Raw genomic sequence first — 26,469 nt, 5'->3', positions numbered from 1 at the left:
AGTAGTTGAGTGGAGGAGGAGAGGAGGAGAAAGAGGAGTAGTTGAGAGGAGGAGGAGAGGAGGAGAAAGAGGAGTAGTTGAGAGGAGGGGGAGAGGAGGAGAAAGAGGAGTAGTTGAGAGGAGGAGGAGGAGGAGGAGGGAGAGGAGGAGAAAGAGGAGTAGTTGAGAGGAGGAGGAGGAGGAGGGAGAGGAGGAGAAAGAGGAGAAAGATGAGTAGTTGAGAGGAGGGGGGGAGGTGGAGAAAGAGGAGTAGTTGAGAGGAGGGGGAGAGGAGGAGAAAGAGGAGAAAGAGGAGAAAGAGGAGTAGTTGAGAGGAGGGGGAGAGGAGGAGAAAGAGGAGTAGTTGAGAGGAGGAGGAGAGGAGGAGAAAGAGGAGTAGTTGAGAGGAGGAGGAGAGGAGGAGAAAGAGGAGTAGTTGAGAGGAGGAGGAGAGGAGGAGAAAGAGGAGTAGTTGAGAGGAGGGGGAGAGGAGGAGGAGGAGGAGGGAGAGGAGGAGAAAGAGGAGTAGTTGAGAGGAGGAGGAGGAGGAGGGAGAGGAGGAGAAAGAGGAGTAGTTGAGAGGAGGGGGAGGAGGAGGGAGAGGAGGAGAAAGAGGAGTAGTTGAGAGGAGGGGGAGAGGAGGAGAAAGAGGAGTAGTTGAGAGGAGGAGGAGAGGAGGAGAAAGAGGAGTAGTTGAGAGGAGGGGGAGAGGAGGAGGAGGAGGAGGGAGAGGAGGAGAAAGAGGAGTAGTTGAGAGGAGGAGGAGGAGGAGGGAGAGGAGGAGAAAGAGGAGTAGTTGAGAGGAGGGGGAGGAGGAGGGAGAGGAGGAGAAAGAGGAGTAGTTGAGAGGAGGGGGAGAGGAGGAGAAAGAGGAGTAGTTGAGAGGAGGAGGAGGAGGAGGGAGAGGAGGAGAAAGAGGAGTAGTTGAGAGGAGGAGGAGAGGAGGAGAAAGAGGAGAAAGAGGAGTAGTTGAGAGGAGGAGGAGAGGAGGAGAAAGAGGAGTAGTTGAGAGGAGGGGGAGAGGAGGAGGAGGAGGAGGGAGAGGAGGAGAAAGAGGAGTAGTTGAGAGGAGGAGGAGGAGGAGGGAGAGGAGGAGAAAGAGGAGTAGTTGAGAGGAGGGGGAGGAGGAGGGAGAGGAGGAGAAAGAGGAGGAGTTGAGAGGAGGAGGAGAGGAGGAGAAAGAGGAGTAGTTGAGAGGAGGAGGAGAGGAGGAGAAAGAGGAGTAGTTGAGAGGAGGAGGAGGAGGAGGGAGAGGAGGAGAAAGAGGAGTAGTTGAGAGGAGGAGGAGAGGAGGAGAAAGAGGAGTAGTTGAGAGGAGGAGGAGAGGAGGAGAAAGAGGAGTAGTTGAGAGGAGGGGGAGAGGAGGAGAAAGAGGAGTAGTTGAGAGGAGGGGGAGGAGGAGGGAGAGGAGGAGAAAGAGGAGTAGTTGAGAGGAGGGGGAGGAGGAGGGAGAGGAGGAGAAAGAGGAGTAGTTGAGAGGAGGGGGAGAGGCGACGAGGGATAAAATATCAATCTAGAAGAGTCTCCCGAACATAAAACATTAAAGGGGTAGAAAGGTACAACTCACCGGCAGTCCAGGTACTTGTTCTGGTGGTATATTGTATGGCTGGTCACTTCCCCCTCCAGATCCCCAAACTTTGGCTTCACCGTCATATTGGCACAGAACAGGAAACCACACAGTACATCCCTGAGAGAACGAGAAAGAGAGAGAGAGAGAGAGAGAGAGAGAGAGAGAGAGAGAGAGAGAGAGGGGGGGAGAAAGAGAGAAAGACAGAGAGAGCGAGAGAGAGAGGGAGAAAGAGAGAAAGACAGAGAGAGCGAGAGAGAGATAGATAGAGAAGGGGAGAGAAAGAGAGAGAAGGGGAGAGAGAAAGAGAGGGGAGTGAAAAAGAGAGGGGAGTGAAAAAGAGAGGGGAGAGAATGGGATAGAGGGAGAGGGGAGAGAGGGAGAGGGAGAGGGAGAGGAAAGAAGATGGGGGAGAAAAACAATCAGAATAATATAACTCTGGTCATGTCTATTGTGTAATAATGACTTATCACTCATGTGATAGAAGGCTCACGGCTTGTTGCACTGCAGCCATCCCTGGCCCTCAGGACTCGGCCCACAGTTGCCCTTCTCTGTGCCCTCTGCATTCAGCTTCTCATAGCAGAAGCGGTCTGCTGAATCTGAGACAGCACACACAACACACATTAGATCCATGTCACCGCCGTCTGTAACTCAGATGAAGTTCCATATCAGTCCACAAGATGGCATAGGACTGTCATGGGCATGGGCATAGCCATAGAAACAGTACCAAGACATTATTACTGTCAAGTGAATAAATCAGGGGTGTGAAAGACATTCAAGAAATGAATGAATCATTAGTACTTACTGTAGCCCCACAGTCCCTTACACTGGCCATCGAGAGTCCTGCACCGACCACTATAACAACGACCCTGAGAGAGAGAGAGAGAGAGAGAGAGAGAGAGAGAGAGAGAGAGAGAGAGAGAGAGAGCGAGAGAGAGAGAGAGAGAGAGAGCGAGCGAGAGAGAGAGAGACAGGAAGATGAAAACAAAGGATAACACCAGGACAGGCATATCTCAACAACACACTGACTGCAGAGCAAAACCCCATTCAAACAAAGGTGTGCCTTACCTGACTACTGTCACACATGTATCCATCCAGCTTGTGCACATTATGTGGGCACTGCAACAGAAGAAAATGACATACAGTATGGTTTACCTCAGACCAACTCATGCTCCCAAAGACTCCATCTCCCAGCATGCACCAGGGAGATCGTGTAGTGTCGTACCTGGCTGGAGTCTCCTGTGCAGCTCTCTGGGATGTCACAGTCATTCACAGCCTGTCTGCACACCGCTCCTCTCAGCTCATACTGACACACAAGAACAACATCAGACACACATGACCTCTTACTGTCACGAGAGGTGGGCCACGTAGTAGCACCAACAGACCCGTAATACTCAAGATCGGATGCTTTTATCATTAAAACTTCTTAATAAAAAGGTTTGGCAATGAAATGTTTGGTAATGAACGAGTTAAATACTAAAGAGGCACCGGCCTCCATAGAGTGGACTAGCTAGTGTGATGAGTAATATGTAAATGAGGCGGTGGTGGGAGTGGAGTAGAGGGACTCACCCTGCACCCACTGCAGCACAGTCCACTACTGCACATGGCATCGTGGGTCAGGGTACACTTCTTACAGCACGCTCCTCCACTACGGGCACACTCCTACAGACAAACACACACAGTCACTGAGACTGTTCCTCGTACCAACATTAACCCTCTCGTGTCACCGTGACAGTGTCTGTCTCAAACGGAACCCTAGTACCTTTATAGTGCCCTACTTTTAACCAGGGCCCATAGGGCTGTGGCAGTAGTCCCATCCATGCTGGAGGGTTCTGGTCCCTCATCATGTATGGGTTACAGTTCCTTAAAGAGACCCTCACCAGCTGAGACCCACAGTCACACTCCTCCCCTGTTTCCACGAAGCCGTTCCCACACTCAGGGGGGTCCAACAGCTGACAGAGAGACGGAGGGATAGAGGCAGGCGAGAACAGACGGAGGGAGAGACAGTAGACAAGTAGGATGGGAGGAAGAAAAGAGGGGTAGAAGGGAAAAGGGAAGGTCGTAAAGAAGAGGAAGAGAGAGATAATCAAGGATGGGCACAGAGCTGTATGTAAATATCTAATGTGGAGAAATGAGGACATTGGGATAATTAATTAGGCTATATATATATATATCGGCACTCCTGGGACCTTCAGCTTACACGCCACTCCCCACTAGACCGTCAGGCTAGGCCAGCCTCCCACATCCCTCACCCACACCAGCCTCACCTTGTTGGGCTTGTTGAAGAGGCAGCTCCCGCCCCCCTGGAGCAAGAACTGGATGTACTCGTCAACACTGCAGCGGGAGAACTTTCTGGGCAGGTAATATCTGTACACACAAAACAAGCACACACACACACACACACACACACACACACACACACACACACACACACACACACACACACACACACACACACACACACACACACACACACACACACACACACACACACACACACAGATACAGGGAGAGAGAGAGAAGAGAGAGAGAGATAAAATGGTCAAAGCCAATGATAGTGTTTTTTCCTAAATTAAGTGCCAAATCAAATGTGACAATTTTTTTCTGCAATTTTGCAATCTGACTGAAATGTTACTATCTGTGGTAAAAAAAACAACTGTTAATTGTAGTAGATGGATTTGACAATAGCTTATCAAATCACCATTGTACCATCTGATATTAAATAAGCCGAAGCCAAACGCTTGTGAGAACATTGTGTTCTGTCAACTGACGTACTATATGTACAGTATATGTAGTCCTAAAGTCAATCTTTACCCAGTGTCTTCCATGATACAACCAAGCCAAGAATCAGGACATCTGCAGTCTCCTGAGAGAGATGGAGAGAGGGAGGGAAAGGGAAACAAGGAGGGGGAAAGAGGGAGTGAAAAGTCGTGCAAAAAAAATGAGATGGTTAATGACATTAATCTTGACTAGAAGGAACTTCCGTTTATTTAATGAGGTAAATCCTTGAGAAAAAAATTCAACAATTTCACAAGTAAAGTTTGAAATAAACTCAATCCATCGCTGCCTGTGCCATTCTTTCCATCCATCCCTTCCTCCCTCCTTTTACTGAATCCATGGGCTCGGTCTCCTGTCCCTACCTCTCGCCTTAGTCTTTACACTATCTGTACCTGTTCCCTCTCTCTCTCCCTCTCTCTCCCTCTCTCTCACCTGCTCTCTCTCCCCCTTCCCTTCCTGCTTTCTTTCTTTCTTTTTTTCTCCTTCCTTCCTTCCTTCCTTCCTTCCTTCCTTCCTTCCTTCCTTCCTTCCTTCCTTCCTTCCTTCCTTCCTTCCTTCCTTTCTTCCTCCCTCCCTCCATCATCCATCCCCCTGATTTGACCATCCTTACCCGCAGAGCTGCGTATGTTATTCCACCTCATCCCAATGTTCTGACCCAGACTCTGGCACAGAGTGATGGCCATAGGACCCACGTTCCCATACTGGAACACAAACACACACACATCCACCCTGTATCAATGGCATTCTCTTTGACTGAAGTTACAATCCTCACATTCTTCATTGAAGAAACAAAGAAGTCAAAGAAGAGTCATTCTTAAATGTAGCAGTTGTGTCAGTTCCTAAACCATGAGCATGGACTATGAGCCCATTGTTGTGAGTCACAGTCCTTTGAAGCTGAGTAGGAAACACACAGGTCTCTCTTACCTCGTTGATGCCCCCTCCTCTGGTGAGAGAGCACACCCCTCCGGTGTAGGCCGCCCCACTGCGACTGCTCTGGAACGTACGCCCCCTGGAGCAGATGGAGGAGAACAGGGGTCAAACCTGGACTAAAGGACCAGGACATATTGTAGTATATATAAACCGGCTGCAACCAGTCAACAATACTGATCTCGTCCAAAATGGCACCCTATTCCTTTTATAGTGCACTCCGTTTCACCAGAGCCCTCTGGTCAAACGTAGTGCACTATTGAGGGAATGGTGTGGCATTTGGGACGCAAGCCACAGACTGCCCCAGGTTAGATACAGGAGCATATCAACCTCCTCTATTTTTAATTTCAGGGGGACATAGACAGGGAGGCGCTCACGAGAAGAGGTGCACGGTGTCACTTTGCTCCTTAATACTGTCCTTCCTGTACTTCATGAAGTTCTGCAGCGTCGTCAACGGGTCGGTCACCACGGGAACCATGTTGGCCGACGACCAGGTCTCCATGGCAACCAGCACAATGCGTGTGTTCAGCTGTTCCCTGTAAATCTGCAGGCCAAACATACACTGCTGGTATACACAAATTCATATCTAGGAGCATGGACATAATAAGTAAGATAAACTCAGCAAAATAGAAACGTCCCTTTTTCAGGATCCTGTCTTTCAAAGATAATTCGTAAAAATCCAAATAACTTCACAGATCTTCATTGTAAAGGGTTTAAACACTGTTTCCCATGCTTGTTCAATGAACCTTAAACAATTAATGAACATGCATCTGTGGAACGGTCGTTAAGACACTAACAGCTTACAAACGGTAGGCAATTAAGGTCAAAGTTCTGAAAACTTAGGACACTAAAGAGGCCTTCCTACTGACTCTGAAAATCACTAAAAAGAAAGATGCACAGGGTCCATGCTCATCTGCGTGAATGTGCCTTAGGCATGCAGCAAGGAGGCATGAGGACTGCAGATGTGGCCAGAGCAATAAATTGCGATGTCCGTACTGTGAGACGCCTAAGACAGCGCTACAGGGAGACAGGAAGGACAGCTGATCGTCCTCGCAGTAGCAGACCACGTGTAACAACATCTGCACAGGATCGGTACATCCGAACATCACACCTGCGGGACAGGTACAGGATGGCAACAACAACTGCCTGAGTTACACCAGGAATACACAATCCCTCCATCAGTGCTCAGACTGGTCCCCACCAGACATCACCGGCAACAACGTCGCCTATGGGCACAAACCCACCGTTATTGGACCAGACAGGACTGGCAAAAAGTGCTCTTCTCTGACGAGTATCATCTTACAGAAAGAACTGGCAAATCTGGTGCAGTCCATGAGGAAGAGATGCACTGCAGTACTTAATGCAGCTGGTAGCCACACCAGATACTGACTGTTAGTTTTCATTTTGACCCCCCGCTTTGTTCAGGGACACATTATTCAATTTCTGTTAGTCACATCTCTGTGGAACTTGTTCAGTTTTATATCTCAGTTGTTGAATCTTGTTATGTTCATACAAATATTTACACGTTAAATGTCCTGAAAATAAACGATGTTGACAGTTGAGATTTTTTTTTGCTGAGTTTATGTGCGATTGTTCTTATAGGCTACAACTTAGCCTATGATTATTGATATGTCTTTAACTTCAACATAACAATATCATCATAAATGACGATGGGTATCAGTACAACAGGTAAGTATGAAGTGACAGAGCTCTTACTGCATCAGCCATATTGACCACTGCTTTGGCAAAGTTCCTGGCCTGGGTAGTGGAGCGTCGCAGCTGTACAAACTGCAGACAGACAGCAAACGTTAGGTACAGTGTGTGTGCGCGTCACACACACGCACAGACTCACACACATCAGTTCTTTTCAGAAAAGGCCGACTCACCATTTCGTAGTCGTTGACCACCATCAGCTCGATGTATTTGGTCTCTGACTGCACGGTGGGCCTGCGCGGCAGCTGTCTCTTAGAGCGCCTCAGCACCTCACTGACCCGGGGATCCTTCATCTGCTCATCACCATTACCTCTGGCTCCACCCCCCCCACTGTCGTCTGTGCAGTCTGGACACAATACAACACGGAGGACTGAGAAATGACATCAAAGAGCATGGATCGACCAATATCAATGGTAAGTATGAACATCTCATTGGTAGGTATGAACATGAATGATTGTATAAAGGAGAGAGGATGTAGGATGTTGCCAGTACCTTGACAGTCTGAGGATAGTCTGACATCAGGCATCCTACGCACTAGGTGGGCCCCCTCAGTCTGGAGAGGAGTCAATGAGACACCAGGAGAAAACAATATCATCTTTACTACGTTGCTCCATATTCCTCATCTGCATCCATGTTACTATGAATGAATGAATCAATAACATCAACACTACTCCACAGGGCTATCTATACCGCTGTCTCCCAGCCACCACACACTCACCTGATTGGTCCCGTCGAAAAGAGGCTCAATCCCATAAGAGAACATCCCATCAGAAAACATACCACTGAGAGAACGAGAAAGAGAGAGAGAGAGAGAGGGAGGGAACACATTCATTATATATCTGTAAGACTCCCATTGTATAGCAATAATATTAGTACATGAAGATCAAAGATACCATATAGCTTATCAAGGCCATAGTGCCAGTAATGTACCGAGTCAGTGTGGTGAGGCAAGGCCATTGACAGACAGTTTATAGCTATGGGGAGAATCTCACCATAGGCCAAGACAGGTGGAGAGAGCTGCCCAGGACTCTGGTAAGCCCCTCAACCTCCCTTGGTAGTAGCAGTGCTCCCCTCCCTGTGGACACAAAGATCATACCATTGTTAATATACAGTCACATGCTCAAGTAAGTTGACTGTGTAGTGGTACATTGGATTGCAGGTTCCCACACACTGACTGAGGAGGACGGTGATGCTCATTTCACAGTCCCCTAAAAAAACAATATGGAGTTCCCAGGAGTTGTGCTTTAAACAGTTTATACTTCTATTCTCTCTGTCACTCTCTCTCTCTCTCTCCCTCTCTTCCTCCCTCCCTCCATTATACTGCTAGCTGTATGTACTATACGCGACCTACTTGTCCTCAACTCTACTCTATTCCAATCCACTCTATTCCACTCTAATCTATTCCACTCTACTCTATTCCACTCTACTCTATTCCACTCTAATCTATTCCACTCCACTCTATTCCACTCTAATCTATTCCACTCTAATCTATTACACTCTACTCTATTCCACTCTACTCTATTCCACTCTACTTTAGCTACCGCTCTGACAATGGAGGGGTCTTCTGTGCAGGGATCTTATAAATAAATCCAACATTATGTTGCCCCACAGTGGGAACAGCTTGGAAGGAACAACATGCAGCGAGAATGCATTGGGCTGGCTAAGAATAAACCTGTATCCCAACCGGCCGTGATTGGGAGTCCGGGCGGCGAAACAATTGGCCCTAGCGTCGTCTGGCCGGTGTAGGCCGTCATTGTAAATAAGAATTTGTTCTTAAGTGACTTGCCTAGTTAAATAAAGGTTCAATTTAAAATGCAAAATTGAGCAGTGGATGTCAAAGTGTGGAAGAGGAGGACCACACATACGAGACCTCAACACAGATGAGGAGGAGGACATCCAGCTACAACACTAATGCTCATTCTGAGTAAAACATCTACCTTGCCTGCAACCACCTGAGCCCCATCCTTCATTGGTGTGAAAGAGCTGGCCGAGTGTAACACTTAAAATGTTTAAAACAATGACTTTTAAAACTGCAGAGCAAATAAAACTATTGGCAGTAAAAAACATCCCCTTGGTTGGAGAACTCCCCAAACACATGGTTAGAAAGCACAGTACCAATTAAACACAGTAACAATTAAACACAGTAACAATTAACAAGACAATTAGCAGTTGGGGTGTGTGCAACCAGTAATCAGGACACGCTATGGAATGTTTGAATTGAATGGCAAATAAACAGCAATACAAAGACAAGCATATTAGGCTACATGCTTGGACAGTTATACACTCGGTGGTCTGTTTATTAGGTACACCCATCTAGTAATAGGTCGGACCACCCTTTGCCCTCCAGAACAGCCCGGATTCTTTGGGGCATGGAAACGTTGCTCAATTGGTATCAAGGGACCTAACGTGTGCCAGGAAATCATTCCCCACAACATTACGCCACCGCCACCAGCCTGTACTGTTGACACCAGGCACTATGCGGCCATGGACACTGCTTACACCAAATCCTGACTAACGTCACAGGAACTGGGATTCATCGGCCCAGGAAATGTTTTTCCACTCCACAGTTGTCTGTTCTGCACACCACTGTTGTACTCAGCTGTTATTTGCCTGTTTGTGACCCATCTGTTAGCTAGCCATTCTCCTTCGACCTCTCATCAACGAGCTGATTTCGCCCACAGCACTGACGCTGACTGGATGTTTTTTGTTTGTCGCACCATTCTCGGTAAACCCTAGACACTGTCGTGCCTTAAAAGCCCAGGAGGTCGGACGTCTCTGAGATACTGGAACTGGCACGCCTGGAACTGGCATGCCTGGCACCGGCGATCATACCACTCAAAGTAGCTTAGGTCTCTCATTTTGCTCATTCTAACTTTCAATTGAACAGTAACTGAATGACTTGATGCCTGTCCGCCTGCTTTATATAGCAAGGACGGCCACGCGACTCACTGTCTGTAGGAGCGAACCATTTTCATGAACGGGGTGGCCACTGAGTATAAGTCTCAAGCCCAGGTGAAGGCCTCTCCTTCACAATTAGTCTCCTTCAAAAGATGAGAAAACCTTTCCCGTAATGGCTGATCTAAAGTAGTCATTGAGCCACTACTGAGTATGAGATTGGGATAGCAGGAATACAAAACCACTCTAATAGAAGCAGAGATAGAGACACAGCAACCACAGCTGGCATAGAGTCAAGCGCTCTGCCTGGTCTGGCTGGTCTGGGAGTGTGAGTATGTGGCTCCATCCCTGCAGGCGTACTGTACTGTACCTCCCACCCACACCACTGCTCTCTAAAGGAACCAACTGTCTGCAAACACACACACACACACACAGAAGGACTCTCTCTGATACCATCACCCATCCTGCCATTGTATTCACTGGCCTTGAACTCAAATTTTTCCTCTTCCTCCTCCACTTTCTCTCTCTCTCTCTCTCTCTCTCTCTCTCTCTCTCTCTCTCTCTCTCTCTCTCTGTCTCTCTCTGTCTTCTTTCATTCTCCTCTCTGCCAAGAACTTAATGACACTGCAGAGCTGACTTGTTGCCATGGGAACAAGCTCCTGATTGGCTAGTGAGGGCAGAGGGAGAGTTGGGAATGAGAGTGGGTGGGGATGAGAGGGAGACTCTTGCTGAGGCTGGGGGGCGAGGGGCAGTTAGTAACGTGTGTAGTACAATGAACCAAATAGAAAAAACACTACTTTTCCTCAATGGTTTTCTAGAGGCACCGACATTCCTGTAGTAGTCTACTGGCCACTCAATCACACTGTAGCATTCATTCATTTTGGTGAGACGGGGGTCAATACTAATGTAATTTCAATCTGATAAATGCCGCCAACAGGATGGACGTATCTGATTTCAGTAAGACACTAAACAGATCTCTGTAGCCTGCTGGACAATAGCATACAATGTCAACATTATGTCAACAGGATGTCTACAGTACGTCTACAGTACGTCTACAGTACATCTACAGTACATCTACAGTACGTCAACCGTATGTCTACAGTACGTCTACAGTACGTCAACCGTATGTCTACAGTACGTCTACAGTACGTCAACCGTATGTCTACAGTATGTCTACAGTACGTCTACAGTATGTCAACAGTATGTCTACAGTATGTCAACCGTATGTCTACAGTACGTCTACAGTACGTCTACAGTATGTCAACAGTACGTCTACAGTACGTCAACCGTATGTCTACAGTATGTCAACAGTATGTCTACAGTATGTCAACAGTACATCTACAGTACGTCAACCGTATGTCTACAGTACGTCTACAGTATGTCAACAGTATGTCAACAGTATGTCAACCGTATGTCAACCGTATGTCTACAGCATGTCTACAGTATGTCAACAGTATGTCTACAGTATGTCAACAGTATGTCTACAGTATGTCAACCGTATGTCTACAGTATGTCTACAGTATGTCTACAGTACGTCAACAGCATGTCTACAGTATGTCAACAGTATGTCTACAGTATGTCAACAGTATGTCTACAGTACGTCTACAGTATGTCAACAGTACGTCTACAGTACGTCTACAGTACGTCTACAGTATGTCTACAGTACGTCTACAGTACGTCTACAGTACGTCAACAGTATGTCTATAGTATGTCTACAGTACATCTACAGTATGTCAACCGTATGTCTACAGTATGTCTACAGTACGTCTACAGTACGCCAACAGTACGTCTACAGTATGTCTACAGTATGTCTACAGTACGTCAACAGTATGTCTACAGTATGTCAACAGTACATCTACAGTACGTCAACAGTATGTCTACAGTATGTCTACAGTACGTCTACAGTATGTCAACAGTACGTCTACAGTACGTCAACCGTATGTCTACAGTATGTCAACAGTATGTCTACAGTATGTCAACAGTACATCTACAGTACGTCAACCGTATGTCTACAGTACGTCTACAGTATGTCAACAGTATGTCAACAGTATGTCAACCGTATGTCAACCGTATGTCTACAGCATGTCTACAGTATGTCAACAGTATGTCAACAGTATGTCTACAGTATGTCAACAGTATGTCTACAGTATGTCAACCGTATGTCTACAGTATGTCTACAGTACGTCAACAGCATGTCTACAGTATGTCAACAGTATGTCTACAGTATGTCAACAGTATGTCTACAGTACGTCTACAGTATGTCAACAGTACGTCTACAGTACGTCTACAGTACGTCTACAGTATGTCTACAGTACGTCTACAGTACGTCTACAGTACGTCAACAGTATGTCTATAGTATGTCTACAGTACATCTACAGTATGTCAACCGTATGTCTACAGTATGTCTACAGTACGTCTACAGTACGTCAACAGTACGTCTACAGTATGTCTACAGTATGTCTACAGTACGTCAACAGTATGTCTACAGTATGTCAACAGTACATCTACAGTACGTCAACAGTATGTCTACAGTATGTCTACAGTACGTCTACAGTATGTCAACCGTATGTCTACAGTACGTCAACAGTATGTCAACAGTATGTCTACAGTACGTCTACAGTACGTCTACAGTACGTCAACAGTATGTCTATAGTATGTCTACAGTACGTCTACAGTATGTCAACCGTATGTCTACAGTATGTCTACAGTACGTCTACAGTACGTGAACAGTACGTCTACAGTACGTCTACAGTACGTGAACAGTATGTCTACAGTACGTCTACAGTATGTCAACAGTATGTCTACAGTACGTCTACAGTACGTCTACAGTATGTCTACAGTATGTCTACAGTACGACTACAGTATGTCTACGGTACGTCTACAGTATGTCAAACGTATGTCTACAATACGTCTACAGTACGTCTACAGTACGTCTACAGTACGTCTACAGTATGTCTACAGTATGTCAACCGTATGTCTACAGTACGTCTACAGTATGTCAACAGTATGTCAACCGTATGTCTACAGTACGTCTACAGTATGTCTACAGTACGTCTACAGTATGTATACAGTATGTCTACAGTATGTCAACAGTATGTCAGCAGTATGTCTACAGTACGTCTACAGTACGTCTACAGTACGTCTACAGTATGTCAACCGTACGTCTACAGTACGTCTACAGTACGTCTACAGTATGTCTACAGTATGTCAACCGTACGTCTACAGTACGTCTACAGTACGTCTACAGTATGTCAACAGTATGTCAGCAGTATGTCAGCAGTATGTCTACAGTACGTCTACAGTATGGCTACAGTATGTCAACCGTACGTCTACAATACGTCTACAGTATGCCTACAGTATGTCAACCGTATGTCTACAGTACGTCTACAGTACGTCTACAGTATGTCTACCGTACGTCTACAGTACGTCTACAGTATGTCAACAGTATGTCAGCAGTATGTCAGCAGTATGTCTACAGTATGTCAACCGTATGTCTACAGTATGTCAACAGTATGTCAACAGTATGTCTACAGTATGTCAACCGTATGTCTACAGTATGTCAACCGTATGTCTACAGTATGTCTACAGTATGTCTACAGTATGTCAACAGTATGTCAGCAGTATGTCAGCAGTATGTCTACAGTATGCAGAAAACACAGTAGCTTTTTCAGAGGCATGGTTAGAACTTCTATTATAACTAGGGCCATGTGTTTTGCGCAATCATGTGACATAGCAAGAGTTTATCCTGTATTTTAAGCCTTATCCAAAAAGGATTTATACCAAAAATGAAAGCAGTAATCTGAGGATGGATTTGACATGAAAAGAAAATGGTACAGTTTGTTGAAAAAGCTTTAAACAACGGTTGAAATCCAGGCATATCAAATGATTGTGCAAAACACAGGGCCCTAATTATAACATACACACACACACACACACAAACAAACAAACACACACACACACACAAACAAACAAACAAACACACACACACACACACACACACACACACACAAACACACACACACAAACACACACACACAAACACACAAACACACACACACAAACACACACACACAAACACACAAACACACATACACAAACACACACACACAAACACACGCACACAAACACACAAACACACATACACAAACACACACTCAAACACACACACACACACACACACACACACACACACACACACACACACACACACACACAAACACAGACACACAAACACACAAACACACATTCAAACACACATTCAAACACACACACACACACACACTACCATAGACTGCGAGGGTTTGCCGTCTTGGTGGAAGTGCCGCTCCACGTAGTCTGAGGACAGGAGGTTGCTGCAGAGAGAAAACACAGAGCCACCTCTGTTATTATGAACAGGCACCTCTCTCACAAACTATACCCCAAGCCAAGCTCTACGCTACGTCTAAGACAACGAGGCGCATCCGTCATGTTTATGATTTATCCTCGTTCTCTGCATATCTATTCTGCTTGGGAATAGATACGCAGTCTGTACGAATATGGTCTGTTCTTAAACGTAATTCCATTTCAGAGTTCATGCATGAGGGCGTTGTGTAATGCATGGCTGTAGCGTACAGCATATGGATGTGATTTATGACGTTATTGTAGCTAGGCAGTAGCCGTAACAGAGTAGCGGTGGTCTGGCTGCTGTGTTGACTCCTTTACTGTGCTGTAGGGGAGTTACAGTACATTAAGCACATTAATAATAAAGTCATGACAATCCGGGCCACTCTCTCTCTCTCTTTCTCTGTCCCCCCATCCCCCCCTTTCTCTCTTTCTGTCTCCTCTCTCTCTCTGTCCCCCCCATACCCCTCTTTCTCTCTTTCTGTCTCCTGTCTCCTCTCTCTCTCTCTCTCTCTCTCTCTGTCCCCCCCATACCCCTCTTTCTCTCTTTCTGTCTCCTGTCTCCTCTCTCTCTCTCTCTCTCTCTCTCTGCCCCCCCATCCCCCTCTTTCTCTCTTTCTGTCTCCTGGCTCCTCTCTCTCTCTCTCTCTCTCTCTCTCTGTCCCCCCATCCCCCCCTTTTGTCTCTTTCTGTCTCCTCTCTCTCTCTGCCCCCCCATCCCCCTCTTTCTCTCTTTCTGTGTCCTGTCTTCTCTCTCTCTCTCTCTGTCCCCCCATCCCCCTCTTTCTGTCTCCTGTCTCCTCTCTCTCTCTCTGCCCCCCCATCCCCCTCTTTCTCTCTTTCTGTCTCCTGTCTCCTTTCTCTCTCTCTGTCCCCCCCATCCCCCTCTTTCTCTCTTTCTGTCTCCTGTCTCCTCTCTCTCTGCCCCCCATCCCCCTCTTTCTCTCTTTCTGTCTCCTCTCTCTCTCTCTCTCTCTCTCTCTCTCTCTCTCTCTCTGTCCCCCATCCCCCTCTTTCTCTCTTTCTGTCTCCTCTCTCTCTCTCTGCACCCCCATCCCCTCTTTCTCTCTTTCTGTCTCCTCTCTCTCTCTGCCCCCCCATCCCCCTCTTTCTCTCTTTCTGTCTCCTGGCTCCTCTCTCTCTCTCTCTCTCTCTCTCTGTCCCCCATCCCCCCCTTTTGTCTCTTTCTGTCTCCTCTCTCTCTCTGCCCCCCCATCCCCCTCTTTCTCTCTTTCTGTGTCCTGTCTTCTCTCTCTCTCTCTCTGTCCCCCCATCCCCCTCTTTCTGTCTCCTGTCTCCTCTCTCTCTCTCTGCCCCCCCATCCCCCTATTTCTCTCTTTCTGTCTCCTGTCTCCTTTCTCTCTCTCTGTCCCCCCCATCCCCCTCTTTCTCTCTTTCTGTCTCCTGTCTCCTCTCTCTCTCTGCCCCCCATCCCCCTCTTTCTCTCTTTCTGTCTCCTCTCTCTCTCTCTCTCTCTCTCTCTCTGTCCCCATCACCCTCTTTCTCTCTTTCTGTCTCCTCTCTCTCTCTCTGCACCCCCATCCCCCTCTTTCTCTCTTTCTGTCTCCTCTCTCTCTCTGTCTCCCCATCCCCCTCTTTCTCTCTTTCTGTCTCCTGTCTCCTCTCTCTCTCTGCCCCCCCATCCCCCTCTTTCTCTCTTTCTGTCTCCTGTCTCCTTTTTCTCTCTCTGTCCCCACCATCCCCCTCTTTCTCTCTTTCTCTCTTTCTGTCTCCCGTCTCTCTCTCTTCTCTCTCTCTAGGGTGGGTAGCTGTATTGAAGGAGCTCTCGGGGTCTCTGTGTCCCTGACGCTCCACTAAGCATTTGATCATGTGTCATACATGGAAGGAGAAAAGTGTATTTGCTAACGGTAGCGGTTATGGAAATGCCAACGTTGATGATTGTGGCGATTAAGAGAATACGGACTGATGGAAATGGGGTGTGGCGAATACGTCAATCAAGTTGACAAATCAAATGTACTCACTGGTTTAACTCCAGGTCCAGGGTGAAGGTGTGTCCGAAGGTTTCCACCTGGAAACAACTCTGGGCCAAATGGACTGGCTTAAATAGGGAGAAGGTGAGATGAGGATTGAAAGAGAGAGAGAGAGAGAGAGACATTACAGGAAGAACCACTTAAAAGTAGACCACTCTAATAGCGGTTCGCCCATTTGGTGAGTCACAATGAAAGCTTTCATTCTGTAAGAAGTATCACAAACCAACATATGTACTGTACAAATGCATTTCTGCCAGCGCAATACTGCGTATGTATCAAAAAGCACTTTAGCAGCTAACATAGTCGGATTGATAAAGTGTCCATTGATTTGGCTGGACTGAATCCATTCCAACAGGCAGTACTGAAGCCATCCAGGAAGTGCATTTGTATTCAGCGGTAGAGATGGGCGGGAAGAGGGTTTACGGGAAAGGAGAAAGCTTTACATTTCCATCTACATTAAGCTGGTGTGAAGCCAATGTGTTCCTACTGTCGTCTGACCAAAAAAATGGAGAGGTAAGGAGAAGGCAATGAGGAGCTTTACTGTCTGCCAGAGATTTATAGCAGTCAAAACACAGTGTCGCCAAAAGCCCAAACAGTGCCAGCATTCAATCCCAGCCCACTGTAATTCTGTCTACAGGATCCAGGCTGCAGTGAATCGTTGGACTTTCACTGAAACAAGACTCCCATTCGGAAATCATTCCCTCCAATGATTCCACACCACTCAACTTCAGCTGGAGCAGGGCGAGGGTAGTTCTGCTTGGCTAAAGGAAGGATTCAAATGTGGTGTCATGGATATCAAACCAAGGAGTTCTGTAACGTTTTTATGTGTGAAGAAATCAAGACGGTTTATTTTGGTCAATCAATAGATCAGTAGATTTGTTTGAATCGATCAGTATTTACCAGCCCTGAATCATAACATCCCTCGGGATATTTAGGTGGCAACCAACAACACCCCTGTCTGTAACATCAAGGCATCTTGATACTGTTCTAATGCCAAAGTCAGTCCCTCGGGAACCTTGTGATAGCAGGTTCATTACTCAGTAACAACCAGTGATTGTAAATAAATCTGAAACATGCTGTAGTAACAGATGTATCTTCACTTCCAGTCCATTGATTAAAAAAAGACATCTGAGGAAACAGTAGGCTGTACAACTTGGAATCAAAGTTTACCTATGGAAAAGTTGATCAATTCATGAGTCAGAATGACAGCTAGGAATATTCCATCTAAACGTATTTAGAATCCTCTATAAAAAAAAAGAAGAAAAAGAGAACTAAGGCAAAAAAAACAGAACCCTCCTAATTAAGTAAAAATATCACCCTTTACCAATTAAACCACTTCTCAAAAACAACAGCACCGGGTTTTTACACGATCCCCATCCAAATACCCATGAGCCTCTTTAAATATTTCAATCACATCACACGGTAGGTTAAACCAAGCAGCGTAATCAGAGCCAGATTTATCTCCAGATGAGTGTAATGATTCTCTCAACCAACTCAACTCAACACTCAACCCACCAGAAGGGTATATTACAAAGCAGGATCAATAAGTTAGCCAGGTAACATTGATAAACAACCAGAAATAGCTATTGATTTTCTGATTCTTTAAGAGCTTAACTTAGAAATGTGTTTCTGTTTGTTGAATCACTTCGACCATACTCATTTCAAGCTTATCCTTAAAACAAATTAAGTTATTTCCGAATATTTAGGTGAGTTATCTTGTTAACTCATTGATCTCTGGTGTCCCACTGATAGACATAGACCTACATAGAACCACACCCTCAATCCCACTTACAACTTCCTCTTCAGAGAAAGAGAGCGGGTGTATGATTTTTTTTTTTTAAAGAAAGGGGTTGGAGGGTGAGGTAGAGATAAAAGGGGGAAAAAAATAGGGGGATTTTGTACCAGTGGAGATTTTAGCCCAAGTAGCACTTCTCACACAGGCCTGTTGAATCATTGAGGGGGACATAAACTCAGTGAAAAAATAAATGTCCCTTTTTCAGGACCCTGTCTTTCAAAGATAATTCGTAAAAATCCAAATAACTTCACAGATCTTCATTGCAAAGGGTTTACCATGCTTGTTCAATGACCCATAAACAATTAATGAACATGCACCTGTGGAACAGTCGTTAACACACTAACAGCTTACAGACGGTAGGCAATTAAGGTCAAAGTTATGAAAACTTAGGACACAAAGAGGCCTTTCTACTGACTCTGAAAAACACTGAAAGAAAGATACCCAGGGTCCCTGCTCATCTGAGTGAACTTGCCTTAGGCATGCTGCAAGGAGGCATGAGGACTGTAGATGTGGCCAGGACAATAAATTGCAATGTCTGTACTGTGAGACGCCTAAGTCAGCGATACAGGGAGACAGGACAGACAGTTGATCATCCTCGCAGCGGCAGACCACATATAACAACACCTGCACAGGATCGGTACATCCGAACATCACACCTGCGGGACAGGTACAGGATGGCAACAACAACTGCCCAAGTTACACCAGGAACGCACAATCCATCCATCAGTGCTCAGATTGTCCGAAATAGGCTGGACTGAGGGCTTGTAGGCCTGTTGTAAGGCAGGTCCTCACCAGACATCACTGGCAACAACGTTGCCTATGGGCACACACCACCGTCGCTGTACCAGACAGGACTGGCAAAAAGTGCTCTTCTCTGACGAGTCGCGGTTTTGTCTCACCAGGGGTGATGGTCAGATTTGCGTTTATCGTCGAAGGAATGAGCCTTACACCGAGGCCTGTATTCTGGAGCAGGATCGATTTGGAGGTAGAGGGTCCGTCATGGTCTGGGGCAGTGTGTCACAGCATCATCGGACTGAGCTTGCTGTCGTTGCAGGCAATCTCAATGCTGTGCGTTACAGGGAAGACATCCTCCTCCCTTATTTGGTACCCTTCCTGCAGGCTCATCCTGACATGACCCTCCAGCATGACAATGCCACCAGCTATACTGCTCGTTCTGTGCATGATTTCTTGCAAGACAGGAATATCAGTGTTCTGCTATGGCCAGTGAAGAGCCCAGATCTCAATCCCATTGAGTAAGTCTGGGACCTGTTGGATCGGAGGGTGACGGCAAGGGTCATTCCCCCCAGAGTGGGGTGACATCTCACAGCAAGAACTGGCAAATCTGGTGCAGTACATGAGGAGGAGATGGACTGCAGTACTTAATGCAGCTGGTGGCCACACCAGATACTGACTGTTACTTTTGATTTTAACCCCCCGCTTTGTTCAGGGACACATTATTCCATTTGTGTTAGTCACATGTCTGTGGAACTTGTTCAGTTTATGTCTGTTGTTGAATCTTGTTATGTTCATACAAATATTTGTACAAAGTTTGCTGAAAATAAACGCAGTTGACAGTGAGAGGACATTTCTTTTTTTCTGAGTTTACTTCAACACACCATTGAATAATAGAGGAATGAAGGAGATAGGAGCTCTCCATGAGAGATCTGAATATTTCACCCCACAGAGCCTTTTATCATGAGGCCAAGCAGATAAAATCACATTCACACAACAGGCTTCTGTTTCAGATCTCTTTCAGATACTCTTCTCTCCGGTGGACTGTAATTCTGAATCTGTGGCATGGGGTGACATAGTGGGTGAGTGCAGTTGGTCAGAAGGTTTTGGTTTCAAGTCCCAGATATTGTGCCCCAACATAGGGTGTAATACCATTGGTTACAGTTAAATATATAAAGTATACAAAATAAAAATATAAATGCACTATGTAACAATTTCAAAGATTTACTGAGTTACAGTTCATATAAGGAAATCAGTCAATTGAAATAAATTCCTTAGGCCCTAATCTATGGCTTTCACATGACTGGGAATACAGATATGCATCTGTTGGCCACAAATATATATAAAAAAAGGTAGAAGCGTGGATCAGAAAACCAGCCAATACCTGGTGTGACCACCATTTGCCTCATGCAATGCAAAACATCTCCTTCGCATAGAGTTGATCAGGCTATTGACTGTGGCCTGTGGAATGTAGTCCCACTCCTCTTCAATGCCTGTGTGAAGTTGCTGGATATTGGCGGGAACTGGAACACGCTGTTGTACATGTTGATCCAGACTCCAGAGCATCCCAAACATGCTCAATGGGTGACATGTCTGGTGAGTATGTTGGCCATGAAAGAACTGGGACATTTTCAGCTTCCAGAAGCAGATGAATGTCACGACAATGGGCATCAGGATCTCATCGCGGTATCTCTGTGTATTCCAATTGCCATCCATAAAACGCAATTGTGTTCGTTGCCTGTACGTTACTTATACCTGCCCATACCATCACCCCACCACCACCATGGTGCACTCTGTTCATTACGTTGATAATAGCAAACCACTCACCCACACAACGCAAATACTGCGTTTGTGAAGCCAGATGAACGTACAACCAAATTCTCTAAAAATGACATTGGAGGCGGCTTATGGTAGAGAAATTAACATTAAATTCTCTGGCAACAGCTCTGGTGGACATTCCTGTAGTCAGCATGTGAATTGCACGCTCCCTCTAAACTTAAGACATCTGTGGCATTGTGTTGTGTGACAAAACTGCACATTTTAGAGTGGCTTTTCTTGTACCCAGCACAAGGTGCAATGATCATGCTGTTTAATCATCTTCTTGATATGCCACACCTGTCATGTGGATAGATTATCTTGGCAAAGGAGAAATGCTCACTAACAGGGATGTAAACAAATGTGTGCACAAATTTTGAGAGAAATAAACTATTTGTGCATATGGAACATTTCTGGGTTATTTTATTTCAGCTCATGAAACATGGGACCAACACACATGTTGCGCTTACATTTTTGTTCAGTGTATATACACGCAAGCTGAAGGTTCGGAGTAAGAACAGCACAGCTGTCACAGCACAGCACAGCACAGTCACAGAGTGGAAGTTAGGGCATTATGGGACTGATGATAGACTTGTGCAGTTTGGGATGGATCTTATCACACTTGAAAACAAGAGACAGGCCAAAACAGGCAAGACAGGGTTCGCACGAGTAATTTGGGTGGGGAGAAACTATGACAGTGTCAACAATGAACTGGGAATTTAATGCAAGAGAGAGAACGAAAACGAATAAATAACACCCCAATAAGAACGGGTTGCCACACCCACTTCTCCATTGCAGACAGTGGTCTATACTTACGGGGGTACCTCCCGTGGTATTCTTCATGCGAGTATCCAAATAGCCGTGGGACATTTCTTCCTCCGACTCCATCTGCTGCACCAGCCGCTTTGGATAGGCGACTTCGACCGCAATGTCGCTGCTGTCTCCCCGCTCCTCTGGCGAGAACCAATCCCACAAACTCGCATCCCGCAGCAAAGTCGACCTGCCGTCGCCTGTAACGCAGGAGACCTGATAACGGCCAACTTTGAACCACACACGGTTTATCACACAGAAAAACGATACTTATTGTTTTAAAAATGATATTTGACATAAATGGGCTGATATTGCACCGCGTCAGGCGCCGGTTCTACAGTACGGGCAAGCCCTTGATATAAAAGGCGACAGCGCTGCGGTGAAAATGTGTTGATGCAGCAAATCTACCGCATCAGTAGAACTGAAGGAGAGGGATCTTATTAAAAACACTACGTTCTTGGCACAGGGGCAACTATCTCCAGCTGCGCGCTACCCCCACACACACTATTGTAGACTAGTCTACAGAGGAAGAAGTGATTGCAGATGCAAAAATTGGGGAAAGCCTACATTGGGCAGGGGTAAACTTGTAAATGAAAAGGGTGCTTCCTCCCTCTCCCGTCATCCCTCTTACCTGACACGGCAAGCCTCTCGCCCACTGCAGCAAAGACCAAGCACCACACCGCCAGCATGATGTTCACATATTCCCCCGAATTAACATCGAGTGCGTTACAATGTAACAGGCGCAGATAAAAAGAAAACCGACGCTCAAACGATTATGGCGAGAGAGAGAAAACACCGAATGAATCTGGTTGACAGCTGACGCTCGTCCTCTCATCTCCCCATTCAACTCGTAGCATACAGTCTCACCGATATCAGGCAATTTAATTAAATAGCCTATCACCAAATGAAAAAAGAAACAGGCCTAATAGCCTATGACAGAGCCGATCAATATTGGAATTGGCAAATTAGCCTAGATTATGTAGAATAGGTCAAATGGGGATATTTGAGTGCACGTATGCATACATCCTACATGATTGTGCGTGTGTAAGCTGTATGTATGCATGAGTGTATGCGAATCTGCGGTATGTGGAAATGGTAGATAGAAAATGAACAGAATTGCGTTGGGTCTGCGGTGATGAGGACACGTGGGACCATAGTACCCTCCCCTCATTCTATCTCCAAGCGTCCTTCCGTTGCCATGCAGTTCTCTATCTGCACAAGAGCGGATGCGACAACCCGGGTACCAAGGGGCCAATTGAGGTAAACATAGTAGGGTTTTGTGTGTTCATTCATTTTCTATGAGGACTTATGGATTGCTCGAGTCAACACGAGTAATTCATGAAGATCCTGAATAGATAGGTTCATCCATGGATGGAGGAGGTGGGAAAAATGTTCTTCAGAGAAAACACAATAGCCTGCAGTATCCTATAGAAATGGACTTTCATTGTCCAGGGGCCTACATATTGGTCAGCATTGTGGTGCAGCTAAACTCACTAACAGAATGTATTGTAGTGAACAAAATGGAGATCCACACAGCAATTGAAAAGTGGTATCTAATAGCAGGACATGGTGCAACCATTGTGCCCAGAGGTGTGTATGGTAAATACAGACGCCATTCTCCCTCCCTATCTCCAGCTGTCCACTACCATGAGGAGACACAGAAGCTGCAGGCACACATCGGGAAATGGGACAGTGAAGAGCGATGACAAGCTATTGTTGGAAGAAGTGGGCTTGACTAGCAGGCTGTGTGTGTGTTGGAGCTGATAAGAAGTGTCCTGAGGTGACTCCATGTAAGCTGGATGTCTTAGATGATCATACAGATAAAGCTGAATGTGCAGAACAAGGGTTATTGTTGTGCACAAAATATTAATCATGTCATAATGTGCCATTTCATTAAAGGAGAATTTAGCTTTTTTACAACCAAATCAAAATGTTTGATTTAAATGGAATGTTATAGAAGGGTCCAGACTCTCTAGTCTTCACTCCCTCATCCTCATCGTGCAGTACGGGGGCTCTTCACTATTCTGACTGAACCCGAATACCCGAGACCTGGCCCGGGAACCGAGTGCGTCTGTGTCCAAAATTCTATCTTTTCCCTCGGGTCTGGGTCGGGTCCTGTTTGTTTGTCATTGGGTCTTGGGTCTATGTAACTATAGCTGATAGACCCTATTGGACCCGAATGGACCTGACCACAGCTCTGTATAGCCTATAGCATATTTATTTTACGCTAATATGGTGAATTTATTGACATATTTATTAACATATAAATACATATTTATTAACAAAAAGAGCAACTTGGCTGATTTTTGGGTCACTCGGTTCCAATCGGTTCTGGTCTAGACCCGGAACCCGTTAGATACAGGTACAGGTCGAGTCTAGGTCTGGTTGTCGTCGGGTCTATTCGGGTTCAGGTCTGATTTTCTCCGGTCAACGTCCTCCTTTTTTTTGTTGATGATCGGGTCTGTTTGGGTCCAGGTCCAACTTTTTGGACCCAAGAAGACCACTTTTTTGGTGATTTCACTTATTTTTGAGACACTTACCCCAACCGGCAATTCACTTCCTCATCCTCATCGTGCAGTACGGGGGCTCTGAAAGAACATGAACAAATGCTCCAAAAATACCCAAATATGTCATTTTAAAAATCGAAACACTCTCAGTATAGTGATGTTGGTCCCTCAGATTTGTGTGCTAAAAATGAGAACTCGAAAGTGAATATCTTCTCCTCAGCCACCCACTCCATGGGCCACCCAGACCATCCTTCTACTTCAGGAGCGCCCCTATAGCTGGAGTGCACTAAGGACATGACTGAGATACACTTGCCAACTTTGCGTTCTGCCTAATGCTGCATTCATATTCATAACCAAGTGGGAAGTTGGTCATTTTCAGTTGTGAAGTAGTAAATATGAGTTGAATGCATTCATGCGCTTTGAACTTGTTGAGAAACGCTGATTAGCTCATGGCAAACAAGCTGTGTCAACAATAAACTAAAATTACAGCTATCATGCTCACAAATTATAGTGCTCAAAAACCATAATTAATAGATTGCTTTTTATAATTCAAGTTTTGTTGCATTTAATTCATAGGGTAATTTTTTCAACCTTAATCATATCATAATCAACTTTTACCAGTTGAATGTAGACACAAATATAAGACTATTTTATATTGCACATTCAAATAAACACTTTATTAAAATATGCAAATGAGGTGAAATCTCATTAAATGGCAGTTAAAGACAAATACACTGAATTTAGACTAACAAACGCCAAACGCCTATTTAGACCTAATCACCATCTCTTCAAAGTCACTAAATAGAGTCCAATTTGTAACACTCTCTATGAAATGGGACGTTAAATGATGTGCAATTTAACGTAGTGAGATTTGAAATTATTGAGGTATATCCATTTTAAAGTGGATAAAATGAATTAAAATGTTGAGGGACCAAAATAATATTACTGGATCAAAATACCAACAACTCTAAAAATGGATAAGTTGATGCATGTGGGAGAAGTCGGAGCTCAGGGATGATAGACACGTTTCTCACTAGTAATTACCAGTAAGAGGGGTGTTCATGATTCTTCCCAGTCGCATGTGGTTATTACCGTCTATGAATTAAGGTTATGAAGGCAGCATATGAACAGCCCCTATCCGTGCCATATTTAAGCTAAAATACTTGAGGAGGTGTGGTATATGGTCAATATACCATGGATAAGGGCTGTACCTATGCAGGTAGACTAGTGGTTAGAGCGTTGGACTTGTACCTGAAATGCTGCAAGATCGAATCCCCAAGCTGACAAGGTAAAAATCTGTCATTCTGCCACTGAACAAGGCAGTTAACCCAGTATTTCTAGGCTGTCATTGAAAATGAGAATTTGTTCTTAATTGACTTGCCTAGTTAAATAAAAGTTTAAAAATGCATGACACAATGTGGAGTGCCTGGATACAGGTGCCTTATTATTATTATTTTTTAACCCCCTTTTTTAAAAAGCCGCTTGTTTAACCCGGAAGCCAGCCGCACCAATTTGTCGGAGGAAACAAGTTCAACTGAAAACTGAAGTCAGCCTGCAGGCACCCGGCCTGCCACAAGGAATCGCTAGAGGGCTACTTTTGTGAGCCACATAAAAATGTGTAACCTTTATTTAACTAGGTAAGTCAGTTCAGAACTTATTCTTATTTACAATGAAGGCCTACACTGGCCAAACTCAAACAATGCTGCACTACCCTATGGGACTCCCAATCACAACCAGTTGTGATACAGCCTGGATTTGAAACAGGGTGTCTATAATACTGAGATGTAGTGCCTTAGACTGCTGTGCCACTCGGGAGCCTCTCCGGCCAATCCCTCCCCTAAACTGGACGACGCTGCGACAATTGTGCGCTACGCTATGGGACTCCCGGTCACGGCTGGGGTGCCTTATTTCTATTATTAACTAGTTACCAACATAATAACAGTAAACAATAAACGTTGCGTCCAATCCTTGGGATTGGTAATAATAGTTTCGTTTGATCAAGGAATTAATAAACTCTTGCAACAAAAAAATGCTACATCCTTATCTCTCTCTCAAATCTGATTGTAGTAAGATATGCCACTCTCTGCTGTAAGAATACAGTAGTTGCGTCGCAGCGTGTTGAATACATGATGAACAGTGGTGATCTGTGTTGATTTAAAAAAAAAATATATATATATATATATATATATATATATATATATATATATATATATATATATAATATGTTTGACGTGACCTGCGTTTTGTATGTTTTTAAGTTCTGTTCAATTGAACGGAAACGGTGCTGTACTGAACGAACGACCAGTTGAAGAGCGGGTAGGGTTTGGTTTATGGGTTGGGAACGCTGTCAGCATGGCCACTGGCCTTTAAAGACGTCACGCATTGCTTCAAGCCAGTCCGCCACACCCACCAAAAGTACCTCAAGGTCTGTTCAATAACATGTTTTTTTTTTTTTAGCTTTATTTAACTAGGCAAGTCAATTAACTGCCTTGTTCAGAACGACAGATTTGTATCTTGCCAGCTCGGGGATTCGATCGAGCAACTTTTCGGTTACTGGCACAACGCTCTAACCCCTAGGCT

At 45.3% G+C, this 26,469-nt stretch overlaps 1 protein-coding gene across 4 annotated transcripts in view; it reads right to left on the bottom strand.

Annotated features, from left to right (window-relative positions):
* Positions 1 to 22,521, bottom strand: part of LOC110486244 (disintegrin and metalloproteinase domain-containing protein 11) — a 31,899-nt gene extending 9,378 nt beyond the window's left edge. For 3 of the 4 annotated variants that reach the window (XR_005035529.1, XR_005035530.1, XR_005035531.1), the window contains exons 1-21: positions 22,014 to 22,521; positions 21,389 to 21,582; positions 16,222 to 16,298; positions 14,145 to 14,211; positions 7,957 to 8,039; positions 7,683 to 7,746; positions 7,457 to 7,517; positions 7,138 to 7,310; positions 6,968 to 7,039; positions 5,629 to 5,795; positions 5,249 to 5,333; positions 4,935 to 5,025; positions 4,361 to 4,412; positions 3,814 to 3,913; positions 3,427 to 3,498; positions 3,116 to 3,208; positions 2,772 to 2,852; positions 2,615 to 2,665; positions 2,352 to 2,415; positions 2,040 to 2,145; positions 1,547 to 1,666 (exon numbers count right to left, since the gene is read on the bottom strand). Coding sequence is in view for 1 of the 4 variants with exons in the window: in XM_036940939.1 (XP_036796834.1) it covers positions 1,547 to 1,666; positions 2,040 to 2,145; positions 2,352 to 2,415; positions 2,615 to 2,665; positions 2,772 to 2,852; positions 3,116 to 3,208; positions 3,427 to 3,498; positions 3,814 to 3,913; positions 4,361 to 4,412; positions 4,935 to 5,025; positions 5,249 to 5,333; positions 5,629 to 5,795; positions 6,968 to 7,039; positions 7,138 to 7,310; positions 7,457 to 7,517; positions 7,683 to 7,746; positions 7,957 to 8,039; positions 14,145 to 14,211; positions 16,222 to 16,298; positions 21,389 to 21,582; positions 22,014 to 22,071 (1,931 nt within the window). In the remaining 3 variants the exon portion in view is untranslated. The remainder of the gene's footprint in view (positions 1 to 1,546; positions 1,667 to 2,039; positions 2,146 to 2,351; positions 2,416 to 2,614; positions 2,666 to 2,771; positions 2,853 to 3,115; positions 3,209 to 3,426; positions 3,499 to 3,813; positions 3,914 to 4,360; positions 4,413 to 4,934; positions 5,026 to 5,248; positions 5,334 to 5,628; positions 5,796 to 6,967; positions 7,040 to 7,137; positions 7,311 to 7,456; positions 7,518 to 7,682; positions 7,747 to 7,956; positions 8,040 to 14,144; positions 14,212 to 16,221; positions 16,299 to 21,388; positions 21,583 to 22,013) is intronic. The other variant, XM_036940939.1, reaches the window with a different exon arrangement.
* Positions 22,522 to 26,469: the final 3,948 nt, after the last annotated feature.

The sequence above is a fragment of the Oncorhynchus mykiss genome, chromosome 13 (genome assembly GCF_013265735.2).
Source record: "Oncorhynchus mykiss isolate Arlee chromosome 13, USDA_OmykA_1.1, whole genome shotgun sequence".
Lineage (NCBI taxonomy): Eukaryota > Metazoa > Chordata > Actinopteri > Salmoniformes > Salmonidae > Oncorhynchus > Oncorhynchus mykiss.
The sequence above is the reverse complement of the archived record's forward strand: the minus strand, read 5'-3'. Positions and strand labels throughout refer to the sequence as shown.